The sequence below is a fragment of the Equus caballus genome, chromosome 11 (genome assembly GCF_041296265.1).
Source record: "Equus caballus isolate H_3958 breed thoroughbred chromosome 11, TB-T2T, whole genome shotgun sequence".
Classification (NCBI taxonomy): domain Eukaryota; kingdom Metazoa; phylum Chordata; class Mammalia; order Perissodactyla; family Equidae; genus Equus; species Equus caballus.
In genome coordinates, this window is record NC_091694.1 from 16,787,077 (window position 1) to 16,801,746 (window position 14,670).

At 38.6% G+C, this 14,670-nt stretch overlaps 1 protein-coding gene across 2 annotated transcripts in view; it reads right to left on the bottom strand.

The window, feature by feature from the left end:
• Positions 1–14,670, bottom strand: part of EFCAB3 (EF-hand calcium binding domain 3) — a 498,542-nt gene that overhangs the window by 84,572 nt on the left and 399,300 nt on the right. For both annotated transcript variants that reach the window (XM_070227127.1, XM_070227129.1), the window contains 2 exons: positions 4,063–4,116; positions 3,478–3,582 (listed from right to left, as the gene is read on the bottom strand). In XM_070227127.1, the coding sequence (XP_070083228.1) occupies positions 3,478–3,582; positions 4,063–4,116 (159 nt within the window). The remainder of the gene's footprint in view (positions 1–3,477; positions 3,583–4,062; positions 4,117–14,670) is intronic.

Below are 14,670 nucleotides of genomic sequence, written 5' to 3' on the forward strand. Positions count from 1 at the left end.
CCTTCTTTGCTTTCAGATCTGGAAGAACTCTGTTTTGTTGATTATAAGGTTGACAAGCATCTTAAAAAGGGCAAATGCTCCAGTAGGAAAGATATGACTTGGAATATTAATAATGCCTATTTCTGTACTCAGTCCACAGGTGACAACTAGCTGTGTTGTTCCACTATACACACTCAATACCAAAAAAGGAACTTTGATCAACTTAATTGAACTTTAATTTAAAAAATTTAAAAATTTTGTATTTTTTAATCTTTACTTTGTAGTTTCCTTTTTTTTTTTTTTTTTTTTTGAGGAAGACTAGCCCTGAGCTAACTACTGCCAGTCCTCCTCTTTTTGCTGAGGAAGCCTGGCCCTGAGCTTACATCTGTGCCCATCTTTCTCTACGTTATATGTGGGATGCCTACCACAGCATGGCGGTTGCCAAGTGGTGCCATGTCCGCACCCGCGATCTGTACTGGCAAACCCTGGGCCGCTGAGACTGGAACATGTGAACTTAACCACTGCGCCACTGGGCCAGCCCCTGTATTTTCCTCTTAAATGGGGTATTTAGAGGGAAGAGCCTCATAGATGGTCAGTGCCTCACAGATAGATGTCTTATCCATTCTCATGTATTTCAATTAGTACCACAGAAGACTTATGAATAGCCTGAAGTAGGTCTCTAATGCTATTTCCTGTGGGCTCATTGACCTGAAAAGTAGTACTCAGGGATATAGTTGATACTTCCACAACCAAAATCACTGTTGAAGCATTCCAGTGAAGTTTCAAGATACCTGGAAAATGGGAAAACAAAAAACATCTACATCCTTTCACAGGCAGATAAAAAATACTGGGAAATTCTATACTTCCAGTAATAAAGAAAAAATTATCCTGTGGAAAATTTAATTTCTTCTGGCCATGGCAAAGGCATAATTAAGTGCCATTGTGTTGAAATGAATGTATATTGGTTGTTACTTTTATAAGTAACAAAAGCTAATATTAAATGCTTACTATGTGTTAAACCCTATGCTAGGAAACTGCAACGTTTATGAAAGGTAGCTATTATTTTCTTTTTAACAAAAGGAACTAAGAATTGGAGGGGTTAATGTGACCAATCTTGCACAATCAGGAATTTTCAAAGCTGAAATTCTAATCTGTGTCTGTCTTATTCCAAATTCCAAACTCTTTCCACAATGCCATATAATCAGCAGAACCAGTGAGATGAATCCCAGGTTTTTGCTGTTTTTCTCAAGTGGGTCGTTATCTTGGAAACTTTTCCTAGTGGATACTTGTAGGTCTCACTATTGTGAGGTCATGCTAACATATGCTAGGCGTGATTGATATATAAAGGCAAATTACTTTGGGAACTATTGCTCTTTTCCATCTTGAGCTGCTTGTTTCTGGTAGTTCAGAATTTACTCTACGTACCTTTTTTTCTATTTCTCTTAATACTATTTTCTTCCTTATTCTATTTGCTTACATTCAAACTTTGCTTATCAAATATTCCCTCCGTTTATTTATTTTTTTGCTTTTCCTTTTGTTTGCTAATAATGTCATCACTGCTTTGGCACATGCTAAGTTTTACAAAATCTGTGGATTGCTAACATCCTAGGTAAAGATAAATGAGATGAATTATTAGAGTATTCATTTCCAACCATCTTCATACATATTTCTAGTTGAATGTACTGTAGGTATCTCAAACTCAACACATCTAAAACTAAAACTATTCTCTTGACATTGTCACCTGAACCTCTTCCTGAATTCTCAAATTGGCTTATGATATGATTTACTTAGCCACCAAGAGATCTCCATCTTCTTAAAATATTTCTTCTTTCTCATAACTCACATGCAATCAGTCACCAAGCCCCATTAATTTAAATTCTAGAATCTTTCCCAAATCAGTCTCTTATCTATCATTAAGTTCACTTCCCTTGCCCAGGCCCACATCATCTCTTATTGCACTATAGCAATATCTTTTAAATTTAAGTCTTTGCTTCCAAAAATGTCTTCTACATTTCCATTGGCATTGACTTCCCAAAGAGAAATACTCTAGATATACCACTGCCTATAGGATGAAGGCTAAAATTGAAGGGAGAAATAGACAACTCAAGTATAATAGTTGGAGACTTCAATATCCCACTCTCAATAATGGATGGAATAACAGAAAATCAGTAGGATAAAAAAGACTGAACAATATTTTCAACCATTGAACATTCTCCAGGATAGATGATATGCTAGGCCATATAACAAGTCTCATCTAGTTTAAAAGGATTGAAATAATACAAAGTATGCTCTCTGACTACAGTGGAATTAACTGAAAATCAACAGCAGAAGGAAATTTGGGAAATCCACAATATTTGGAAATTAAAAAACACACTTCTAAATGACCCATGTATCAAAGGAGAAATCATATGGGAAATTAGAAAGTATTTCTAACTGAATGAAAGGGAAAACACATCAACATTTTTGGAATGAAGCTAAAGCAGTGCTTAGAGGAAAATTTTTAGTTGTAAACACCAATATTAGAAAAGAAAAAAAACTCAACTTAATAACCTAAATTTTCATTTTAAGAATCTAGAAAAAGATGAACAAACTAAACCCAATGTAAACTGAAAGAAGGAAACAGTAGATTAGAACTGAAATTAATAAAATGGAAAGCAGAAAATCAGTAGGAAAAACTGATGTTGGTTCTTTGAAAAGATCAACAAAATTGACAAACCTTTAGCTAGACCAACCAAACAAAAGAGAAAAGAGACAGATCAAAATCAGGAGGGAGGACCTGACCACCAACTCTATAGAAATTAAAAGGATTATGAAGGAATACTATGAACAACTTCAGGTCAACAAATTAGAAAACTTAGATGAAATGGACAAATTTCTAGAAAGGCACAAATTACCAAAACTAACTCAAGAGGATGAAGGCTAAACTCCATAGTCTAGTTTAAGGTCCTTCTGGTCTTGGCAGCCTACCCTTCAAGCTTTGTTTCCTGTCACTTTATAACATGAAGCATACATTCTAGCCACAAGGGAATACTTGCTGCTCTCCTAATATTTGCGTTTTTGCATGATTTTATGTTTTTGTATGCACTGCTTTCCTCATCTGGAATGTCTTTTTTACTGGAGAATTTCTGCACATCTTCTGACAAGTCTTTCTCTGATCTCCTTCCCAGCAAACCTAGCTCTTCCTTCCTTTAGAATCTTACTGAATACATTTTTAGTATTATGGCACAACCACATAGTATTATGATGACCTGCCAGCATGTAAACCTCCTTACTAGACTGTGAACTCCTAGAGGACAGAGAACCCGTCATCTTTATTTTTAGATTACTAACAGCTTATGTATAGTAGGTACTTAATAAGGTCCACTGTATGAACTGACGAATTCTTGAGGATTGGGTCTTCATCTCTTTGTTTTTTAATGTTTTTGCACAACTCTAAATAAATAAACTCTCAGCAATTCTCATACATGAACTCAAAATTTCACTGAAAGAGCAGCTCACCATCAATGGACAGGCTGTCTAGCAGGTCTTGGAATTCTTCTTCTTCAAGCTCAAAGCCCATATTTTCCATGAAGGGTTCTAGCTTATTAACATCAAGCTCCACTCCTTAGGAAAAAAGAGTATGGGAATGAAAAAAGCAAACAATAATGACAAAGTGAAAAATGCTAGGCATGTCCATGCATCGATTAGAGGGTGAACAATCAAAGGAACAGTAAAGTTGTTTAAGTGAAAAGAGCTATCACAGGTATTAAGAACAGAACCTACTCCTCATTTTTGTCCAGAGGATTTGATTATAGCTCTCATGGGACAGTTATATGGAAAAAACTAAAGAAATAGGCAAGTCTGATGAATTCTGGTAAGAAAGTGGCTTTGTAAGTCTATTCAGAAAATAAGACATGAAATGTAATGACAGAGACAAAAGTAATTTCTTCAAAGGTGGTTATGTTCAAAGTAGAAAACGATGAGACAAAAACAATAAACAAACAGGTTAGATTGGCAAATTTGACATCACTAAAAATAAATGCAGTTTTTAAAAAGTAAGTGCAAAACATAAACAGTCTCAATTTTACCTGACTTCTAACTCACCTTTGAGAGACCTTATGCCATCCAGCAACTTATGCTTATACAACTTTCCAGCAGCTGTAAGATAAAGCACAACACAGTAATTGAAAAGGACACCTGCTGAAATAATTAAAAACCCAACATTTCCAGAAGGAACAATCCTTATAATTTTACTCAAATTTCTTCTATTTATATTCCAGCTAAGAGTTAGGCCAAGGGCAGAAAGCTGTTAAGATAGGAAATCTACCCACTTTTCTTCTTCTTTTTTTTTTGGACAGTGGAAACAATTGTTAGTGTTACCTGGCCATACCTTTCTCATCTGATTTCTCCTTTTCTACTCCTCTGCTTAAGATCATGCATATTAATATTCTCAAGGATTATATTAGATCTAGTAGGACTTATGAGTGAAGAGATTGCGGATTCCTGAGCTAAAAAACTTAACGACTATGACAGGATGTCTTTGAATGTCAGTATTGAGAATTTCTATATATTTTTCGCGTGACATCAAATGGATGTTGTTTTAGATATTTCCATTGAGAAGCCCATGAAAATAAACTCTTCTCCAAGGTAATCCCTTAGTGAGATGTCATCTGTTGCCATCACAGGCTTCATATTTTACAGAAATACAAACATTGATTTCTATTCCCATATAGTTGGTGAACTAGCATGGATTTCTGGCTCCCTTCCCAGAGACCAACTCTGAAGAAACTGAAGTCTAAGTGAAAACTTGGATTTTAGGAACTAAGTGAAAAGTCACAGCAAAACCCTTGGGAAATGTAAAGCTGTAGTGGTGTGAGTGTGTGTTTATGTATCCTAGAGTGGAGGGCTTACAAGAGGTGACAGGAAAGGACCACCTGGGGAAACATTAAAGAAAAATTCTGCCCTTGCCTTTCTGTACTATGACCCTGAAGTTATCACTGCCTACTCCTGTCGTTACAGATAGCAGCAACAAAATCCTAAACCACTGGTGCAAGTATCTGGAAGGTAATATCAGGACAGCACATAAATCCTGCCAGAGCGAGGATCTAATGTAAACAGGTGAAGATTGACAAGCTGCCCTCAGGTATTTTATTCTCCACTTCTCTCCTCAACCATTAGGGCTGGTGGATTGCAATCTAGATAGACTGCCCTCTTCCAGTTCTACTTCTCTTTGAGTTTAAAGGTGAAACTCTGACCAGAGGTGTTGCCTAGAACAGTGTCAACTCAGGAAAATGATCAACACTGCCTGGGGCTCTCTGCCTTCTCCTTAAACACAACAGGCTGATGTGGATTGGAACCTGACTATTGGCCTTTACCTAAAGCACATTCCAAACACAGTAATGATCCCCCAAGAGAAGAAGGGCTCACAGAACCAAAGTAACTAGTCACTTGAGGAGTACAATTACTTCAAAAGAAAACAAACTGAATAATATATACCATTTGAATCAGAATTATTGGAATAAAAGGACCAGGAATTTAAAATAAGCATGATAAATATACTTAAAGAGAGAAGGGATGATATTAGCAAAATGTAATAAGAACAAGAAAGTACAAAAGGAATCAATGGAAATATTAGGTATAAAAAAGTTTGAATAAAGAAACACAGTAGATGGGATAGAGTGTGTTGGGGAGGAAGATATTTTCTTTACCCTCTCTGGCTTCTTCTGGCTGGAAAATGAATTAAATTCACATGAGACAGAATAACAGGAGAAAATTAAACAGAGCTTTATAACATGTATACATGGGAGAGGCTCAGGCAACCTGAGCAACTCGCCAAAATGGCCAAAGCCACCACCTTAAATATCATCTTCAGCTAAAGACAAAGGAGGATGTGGGGGGTGGGGGGAGTCAGCTACAGGAGGTTACCAGACAAGTACAGTAAATGAGAGTAAGATCATTATGCAGATTTAAGTCCTTGCCTTCCACATTGATTAAGAGTTTCTAGAGATAAGGTCATCCCCTCTTCTTCCTGGTACAGAGAGGGAGACACCTTTACAGATGAGATTTCCTTTACAATGTAAATGTCTCTTAACAAAGGGTAAGTAAATTCTACTTTTCAGTTTCTTTCCTGTCTGCAGTTTTTAAAAGTAACCAACTCCAAATAATCCTTATGCCAAAGAGACATATCTTGGGGTGGCCAATTCCAGTCCCCCACAAGTGCAATAGAAATAGCTGAAAAATTAATTAGTGGGCTGTTTGGTCAGATTGAGGAACTCTCTCAGAGGGCAGCAGAAAAGAACAAAAAGGAAGAAAACGGAAAATTATGAGATATGAATATAGAAGTAGGAGTGCTAATCTCTGGGTAACAGGAGTTCCAGAGGAGAGAAAATAAAAATGGCAAGGAGAAACTATTTGAAGAAATAATGAATTAAAATTTCCAAGATTAAAGATGAAAGACCTTATATTAAAAGTGCTCATAAAGATTCAACTGGAAAAGATAAGGAAAATTCCCAACCTAGACACATTATACTAATTTTAAAAATATCAAATAAAAAGATAAAATTCTAAAATCCTTCAGAAAGAAAAGTAGGTCATCTATAAAGGAAGAAAAACCAGACTGACGTCAGATTTCTCAACAATAATTTCAGATGCTGCAAGGCAATGGAGTAATATTATTTGAAACATTAAAAGAACTTTAAATTTACATACAAATTGTTATTTAAGCATGAGGACACAATAAAAATATTCTCAGGGATTTAAGGTTTAAGATTCACCACACAGATTCATATTGAAAATGGTTTTTTTAAAGAAAGCACTCAATAAGAAAAGCAAATGTAGGAGATGTTATAAGAGGTATGGAAAGAAAAAATGATCACATATCTTGGTAAAACTTATTGCTGATTTAAAAAGTCAAGAGGGGCCAGCCCCGTGGCCCAGTGGTTAAGTTCTCACACTCTGCTTCGGCAGCCCAGGGTTTCACTGGTTCCGATTCTGGGCACGGAAATGGCACCACTCATCAAGCCATGCTGAGGTGGTGTCCCACACAGCACAACCAGAAGGACCTACAACTAGAATATACAACTATGTACTGGGGGGCTTTGCGGGGGAGAAGAAGAAAGAAAGAGCAAGAGGAGGAAGAAGAAGAGGAGGAGGAGGAGAAGAAGAAGACGATGATGATGAATAAGATTGGCAACAGATGTCAGCTCAGGTGTCAATCTTTAAAAAAAAAGAAAAAGTCAAGAGAAAAAAGAGAAAGTATATTATCCATAATAATCCAGTCTGAAATGTTAGATAAATTCTCTCTCTTCATTCTTTTTTCTCTGTTTTCATCTCGCACAATCTCTGTCAATTTATCTTTGAGTTCTCCAATTTTTTCTTCTGCCAGTTCAAATATACTGTTGGGCCCTCTCTTGTAGTTTTCAACTCCAGAATTTCCAGTTGGTCCTTTTTAATAATTTTTCTCTTTATTGATATTTTCTATCTGATGCAATATTGTGATCATACCTTCCTTCATTTCTTTAATTATGGTTTTCCTTAATTCTGTGAACACATTTATAATGGCTACTTTGAAGTTGTTTTAGTTAGATTTGAATCTGGTCACTCTCATATGCAGTTTCTACTGTCTATGCCCCCACCTCTAGCGTATGGGTCATATTTTCCTGTTTCTTTGCATGCCTCCTGATTTTTTGTTGGAAACTGGAGATTTTAGATAATATATTGAAGCAATTCTGGGTACTGGTCATCCCTGTCTGGGTTTATTATTATTATTTGCTTTTTTATTTGTTTAGTGATTGACTGGATTATTTTATGAAGTCTGTCTCTCCTCCCCACTCCCTCCAACCCTCCCCTGTATGCACATGCACACGTGTGCACACACACGCACACAGCCTCTGATGTTGCTCTTCAGGGCTGCACAGCTTTGAGTAAGCCCACAGTCCTCCTGGGATGACGATGGTTTTAGTAGGACTCTCTTCTTCTCTTTCCCTGACCACATCCAGCTGTTAAACTCCACTAATTGCCACCTGATTGCTTTACTGTTTTCAACAATGCCCTGGTGCATAAATTGTTCCAATCAAATTCTGGCTCTTTTGAACTTATGGTTTCTGAGGTCAGTATTTGATAATTGTTTTGACTTCAGGGGGGCCCCTCCAAGCTGTGCTATTCCTGTTTCTCCCTACAAACTAGGCAGCCTACAGTCTAGACTGTATTTTCATTAAATCCACGCATCTCCTCCCAACTGCCTTTCATCACAACCTCGACTGTTCTTGAGAATGTCCTTAGGCTTGAATTTCTCAAGCTCTGTTGCAAATGAAGTCATTTCCTTTGGGAAGAGATTAGAAGCTCTGTGTTTTATGGCCTGCTTCTCCCTCAAGGCAAAAATCTCTAAACTAGGGCTTTGGAGCAGGGGGTGGAGACATTGGCGAGCTTCTCTCGGAGTGACACTTCTGCTCCAACAGCTGAGTGCTTAGTGGAGGAGGGGGTCAGCAGTCTGAAGTCCTCTCAGCTTGCCTTTCCTCTCACTGCCTCATGAGCTCAGGCAAGGGCAGTTGGGGCCCCATATTCTCAGTGTGCTGACAAATTGAAATGGCAAGCAACAGGATATATGGAGTATATGAGGAAGCCATTTGGTATAAACCTAATTCAGCCTGACTTTGTTTTTTCCAAAAGGGCTTGACTGTGGCCATTGAGCATGCATTGTATATCTGCTTAGACATTTTGAGATAAAGGTGCCACTTCCCTCCCCCTCCCAATGTGGGCATCTCCTTAAAGATTAAGCATCTTTCCTTAGGCTGGGAACTGATTGCAGTGCTCATCTGTGACCACCCAGCTCGAGGCAACAGACCTGCCACCCTGCGGGGTTCACGGAAACAGCAGACCTATCTGCTGTTTCCATCAATCGCTGTGCCAACGAGGCAGCCTCGTGACTATTGTAAAAGGGACATTTCAATCATATGTGAAACATCCTCTTTGAGGGTATATAACCACCCTGTTTACCCCCACTTCTTTGGAGTGCTCTGTTCCTTTGTGGAAAGACTCTCCCGGGTTATAATCCTCAGATTTAAGCTCAGAATAAACTCACCCAAATTTTCATTTATAGATTGGTTATGGATTATTTTCATCAACAGTTCTTGGCGTAGTCGGCAGGATTTCAGAGAAACCCACCGGACGCCACCTGGAATCTACACCGAACCGGCATTTGGTACCAATAAGGGCCCATTGAACCCCTGGATCACTGCATTCTTCAGGTGACCCTGGTGAGTTCTCCTGAAACCTGGATCTCCTTACTTTAAGTTGACGGTCCAAGAGTTTATATGAGCTGGGTAAGGTCTTAAGACTAGAGGTTTGAGAGGTACTGGTACATTTCCTAGGTGGAGAAAAGCCTAGAGGGAAGTTCCTAGGCCAGAGGAGCCTAGAGGAACTTGGGAGTGAATGGGGAAGGCTGACGTTTTTAATTTGGCTTTAAATTGGAAAGAATAGTGTTTATAAAGTCTGAACAAACTACTTGATAGAGAAATGAGAGACTGAACGTGTTCAGCTCCAAATAAAAGGGACATTAGCTCCTCCCGGCCTTTACCAAAAGGTGTTCTTAGGTGACTAACGACCTCAGTGGGAGTGTCAGAGGATCAATCCTCGTGACGTGCAGTGGTCCTATAGGGAACTCCACTCTCATTCACGGTAATTAATTACAGGCTCGTCTGGGGACGTGCACATAAGGGCTGGTCACCCAACGCTCCGAGCCTCCTACAGCAGTGTTTTAGACAGCCAGAGGGAGAAACCGAGGCACGTAACAGAGTGTTTACGACCTCTCCAAAGGGAGTAACACTCACAAGCAGCACGCTTTCTGAGCCACTACACTGTCCTTAGAAGTTGTTCAGACTTTATAACAAAACAAAATTAAAAGAGAAGCAGGAAATCGAGCTTCTAAAACAGCTTGATCAGTTCCCAAATGGGCAGCCTCTCCTCCAGACTCCAGATGGCTTCATGCTGTGACTGCAGTTGCTTAACAAAGGGGGATCCAAGCCAGATTGCTAAGGCCAAAAGAAAGTAAGATAGAAAGAGGAAAAAAACTGGGAAAACAAGTTTTTCCACCGCGGTCTGCTATGAGAACAGAAATCTAAGGAAGATCTTTGCACTGTCTGTTTGTGTGTGTCTATATGTTACAAAAGTTTTTATATTTTACCTCCGGATGGTACAATTTCTAAAGAGTTCTATTCCATTGACTTAAAGTAAGCACTTACAAAATGTTTTTCTGAATAGAACTTACCCAAATGTCTTTAAAGTTTATGATATGAATTAGGGCTGCCCCAGGGAGAGAAGCCCAGGGCATCCTCACCTACATGCCGATCTATATGACCAGATTCATATCTAAAGCTATATGACCGCACAATAACCAGACCCCATCTGCACTGAAATCATTTAATAACTTTTTACATCATCCCTTGCTACAGGAACCCCAATGGGGGGATTTTCAAGGTAATGGCTCCTTTTCTTTCATCTCTCTTAAAGTTACAATGGTCATTTTCGTCTCCTTTTGAGCTTTGCAACAGGGAAACAAAGAAATCTTTAAAGAGTCAAAGGCTCCACCCCTGGGATCCCCAACTTTGGGTTTCCGGGCCTGATCACCCTGGCGACCCCAAGTGGGGTGCCCTCTCTTGACGGTTGACTCACTGAGTATTTTAGTCACCTACTGAGCCAGTTAGGAGGGTGGGAGACCTGTGATTTATTCTGTGAACTGTCCTGCTGGGGTTGTGTGCCCAGCACAGGAACTGTTGTGTGACTCTTATCTTGATAACCCTCTGGAAAAGGCCATGAGGGTGAGGTCTGATCTCTTCTTTTCCTTTCTTTGCCTGTTTCGTTCATCATCTCCTCTGTTGTCACCAAGTCGAGGTTAAGTTCAGGCTGGACCTGACCAGAACCTGGACCTTCTGTAAAATTGAAAACTTGAGAACATTTTGCCAGGGACTTAACTCTCAACCCTGGCACTGGGAGCCCCGGCCTCCAGCCAGGTCCAGGCCTTTGCCTCCTGCTTCCCTGCCTCACCTTGTTCTGATTCAGGGACAAAGTGCCCCGGCTAAGTGGGACTTGACTAAATCTTATAACTATGTTGACACCCGCAATTGGGCTCTGCACCCTTTTCCAGTCCACTGTCAGTCGGACACTGGCTTTACCACCATGGGGAACACCCTAAGCATCCCCAGAGACTCAATGCTCAGGTACATTTTAACTAATTAGAAACACTTTCAATTGGATGGGTTATGCCCCAGAAACTCCAGCCGGGAGAAAACTTGAGGGGTTTCTCTATGCCTTTATGATGTAGTTGGACAGGTAGATCAACCTAGAATGTCACTCAAGTTACAATCCAGTTTCTGGGAAATCAAGAGCAACTGTCCTTAGAAAATCCTTGCAAGACTGAAAATACAGCTCTAGAGGCAATTCAGATACCACCCAGTTCCTTTATCTCAAAAAGGATTATCATCTCCCCTCTCCAGGAACTACTACCTAGCCCATCACTAATTCCTAAGACAGAAAAAAAGAAGAAAAAATTAAGAGCTCTGTTTAATTGGCTTAAAGTAAGCACTTACATAAATTCTAAATGTAGTAGAAATTAATCCAATGTCTTTCAAGTTAACGTGATGTGAATTAACTTTTGGTAAATGAAAGCTTGTTTAAGTTTGTTGGTTTGATTGAAAATAGTCTTGTCAGAGTTGTCAGTATTTGCATATGATGCAGGTATGCAGCCTGGGTTTACTAGTCAAGTAAATTCACGTTGTCTGCTAGAAATTCATCAGCAAAATAATAGCTTTAAATGATGACCAGTTTTGTCTAATGTCTCATGAGGTTTTCGTGGGTAATCTGAACATAATTGTTGGAAATGATTTAAATAGATAAAAGCGGGTACAATAACTGTTTTATGGTCTGTATACTTGGGGAAAAAACAGCTTCCAAATTCTTTTTGGTAATGTAGGGGAGGAGGACATTTCCTCTCCCCAAATGGGGGTTCGTCTGGCTGGAGAACGAATTAAATTCACATGAGATAGAATAGCAAGAGAAAATTAAACAAAGCTTTATGAGGAACCATGGCCCGGGGCCTTTCTTCCCGAAGGAAGAAAGGGCACCCAAGAAGTGGGGTGCACATAGTGGTTATATACCCCCAAACAGGGTGTTTCACACGTGATTGAACTGTCCCTCCCACAATAGTCACAAGATTGCCCTGTCGGCACAGTGCTTGATGGACACAGCAGGCAGTGGTCTGCTATCTCGGTGGGCGTAGCAGGAGGCAAGTTGATTGTCTGGAGCTGGGCGGTCACAGGTGAGCGCAGCAATCAGTTCCTAGCCTAAGGAAAGATGCTTAATCCTTAAAGAAATGCCAGCGTTGGGAGGGAGAGGGAAGTTAGTTACAGGAGGTTACCAGACTAGCACAATAAAATGCAGATTTTAAGTCCCTGCCTTTAGTATTGATTAAGAGTTTCTAGAGAGAAGGTCATCGCCTTTCTTCTTCCTGGTACAGAGAGGGAGGCACCTTTTACAGATAGAGATTTACCTTACAAATGTAAAGGTGTCCTAACAAAGGGCAAGTTCCATTCCTCAGAGCCTCCTTCCCTGTCCCAGTTTATCAAAAGCAATCAGCCTCAAACAATCCTGATGCCAAAGAGACATATCTTGGGGTGGCCAATTTCAGGTCCCCACAGTAACAATCTTGAGTTTTGCCAAGTTAAGTTAAATGATAAGAATCTGAGCATCTGGGTCAGTTTTGGATTGGATAGAACACAAACATTATTGCTAAACATATCTAAGTTATCTATTTTTGGCTTCTTATTGCAGAGGGGCTAAAAGTCTTTGGGTCTGTTACTGTAAAGCAGCATGTTTCTAGAAATTATGAAGTGTTTAGAATGCTGATATAAAAGACAATTCATAATTGCTTACCCTTTTACTGTTTACTAGGGTCTGTTAAGGGTTAAAAGTTCTAATTAACATATATAATTAAAGCTACTAGAAATTAATAAGGAAAACAGCTCTGTATTCAAGGAAAGTTAAAATGTATGTTTTCAGTAAAGAGGATATAAAGAATGGAAGTATTTTTTTTTGTTCAGTTAAGAAAGATAAATTCGTCCTAATGTACTAGAAGGGAAGAAAGCAAGCATGTGACAAATTCTGAATGTAACAAGAAAGTTGTAGAAGGTTTGTGAAGGAGAAATTCAGAAAGGAGTTTTATGCCTGGTCAAGTTGACTAAGATTAAAGTAAATCCAATTACATAAATGAGTTTCAACGTTAAAAATAAGCTGGTACAGAAATTAAAATTGGTTTTCTCTCAAAGGATAATTTTCTTGAACTTTTGGCCGGCTCTATCTCTACCTAAAAGACAGAAAATCTATGTTTTGTTAAAATAATTTCCTATATTCAGAAAGAAAGAGGTCTCTTCTAAAATTTTTTGACTGTGTTGTTTGCTCTTGACTGTCTCTGTTGTCGCTTTAAATGGATACCTGAGCATTGTTTCACAGAGAGAGTTGTTTCCTATTTGAACAAGTATTTTAAAAACTTTTGACATTTTTGACAAGCTTCTCCCTCAAAAATATTCAAATCCTGAATGAAGGCTTTCTTTTGACCTGGTAGAAAGAAGAAAAATTTCTCTGAGGATTTTCAGAGGGCCCCTGAGACTTCTCAAAGAAATTTGTTCTCTCTCTCTTCCTATAAGGAGGAAAATACTAAACTAATTAGACTTATTTGGTCTATTAAACTACATGGGAAGCATTGTTAAATAAGTGATGATAAACTTTCTTAGGTGGTATTATGTGGGTAAATGTTATTGATATAAGTGTTTTGAAAATTATATAGCATTCCTAAAATTCTGATCTGTCCTGGTTATCAGTCATAATTCTAGTTATTATCTAGGAGTGTTGCACGTCACAGAAGTAACCAAGTTTCTCTGTCAATTGTCATTTTTAAGTCTTTTGTTGTTTACAGTTAGTTTTTTACTCTGATGCTTTTTGCTTTTGCAAATATGTCTCATCTTCAGAGGAATTCATGGAAAAGACTCTGACACTTACTCTGGATTACAGTTTTCTGATAAACTTTCAGATCGTAGAACTAAACTGAGTAATAAATTACAGAAATCTAATGGAAAAACTGATGACCTCATAAAACTGCTAACAGAAGATTAAGATCAAGAACCGATTATACAGGACTGAATGAACTGAGGATGATTATAATTTTTTTTTACGACTTTTGTTTGAAATATTGTTTTTGATGTGTTGTTTTGTTTTCTCAGATTTAAGGAAATCTTTTTCTCTTTTCTCTCATGCTAACTATGCCTTATAGCAATTTAGTGAAATTATACCTTTAGGAGCAGAACTGAAACATTTATCTTTTTCTCCCTACCTGATCCCTCCAGAATTTGGAAACTCTTTGTGAGTGAGCATGGTTATTTCATGGCAATATAGTTATTTGCATAAGTTCAATAAGAATCTGTTCTCCTTATAACAGGACACAATTGCTATCTTACCAAAACTTTGACTGGAATGTCATATTTGAGAGAAACATACAGACACAGATATGACAATACTGCCTTTGAGGAATAAGGTTGACTTTCTGGAAATAAAGCCACTTGGAAATATGGGCCTGGTACCTTGCTTTACAGAGAGAGATTCCAGCAATCTTACCTGGTAAGTAAGGAAGCTTGCTTATCTGGCAGGTGCAATGAACCTGAAATATTT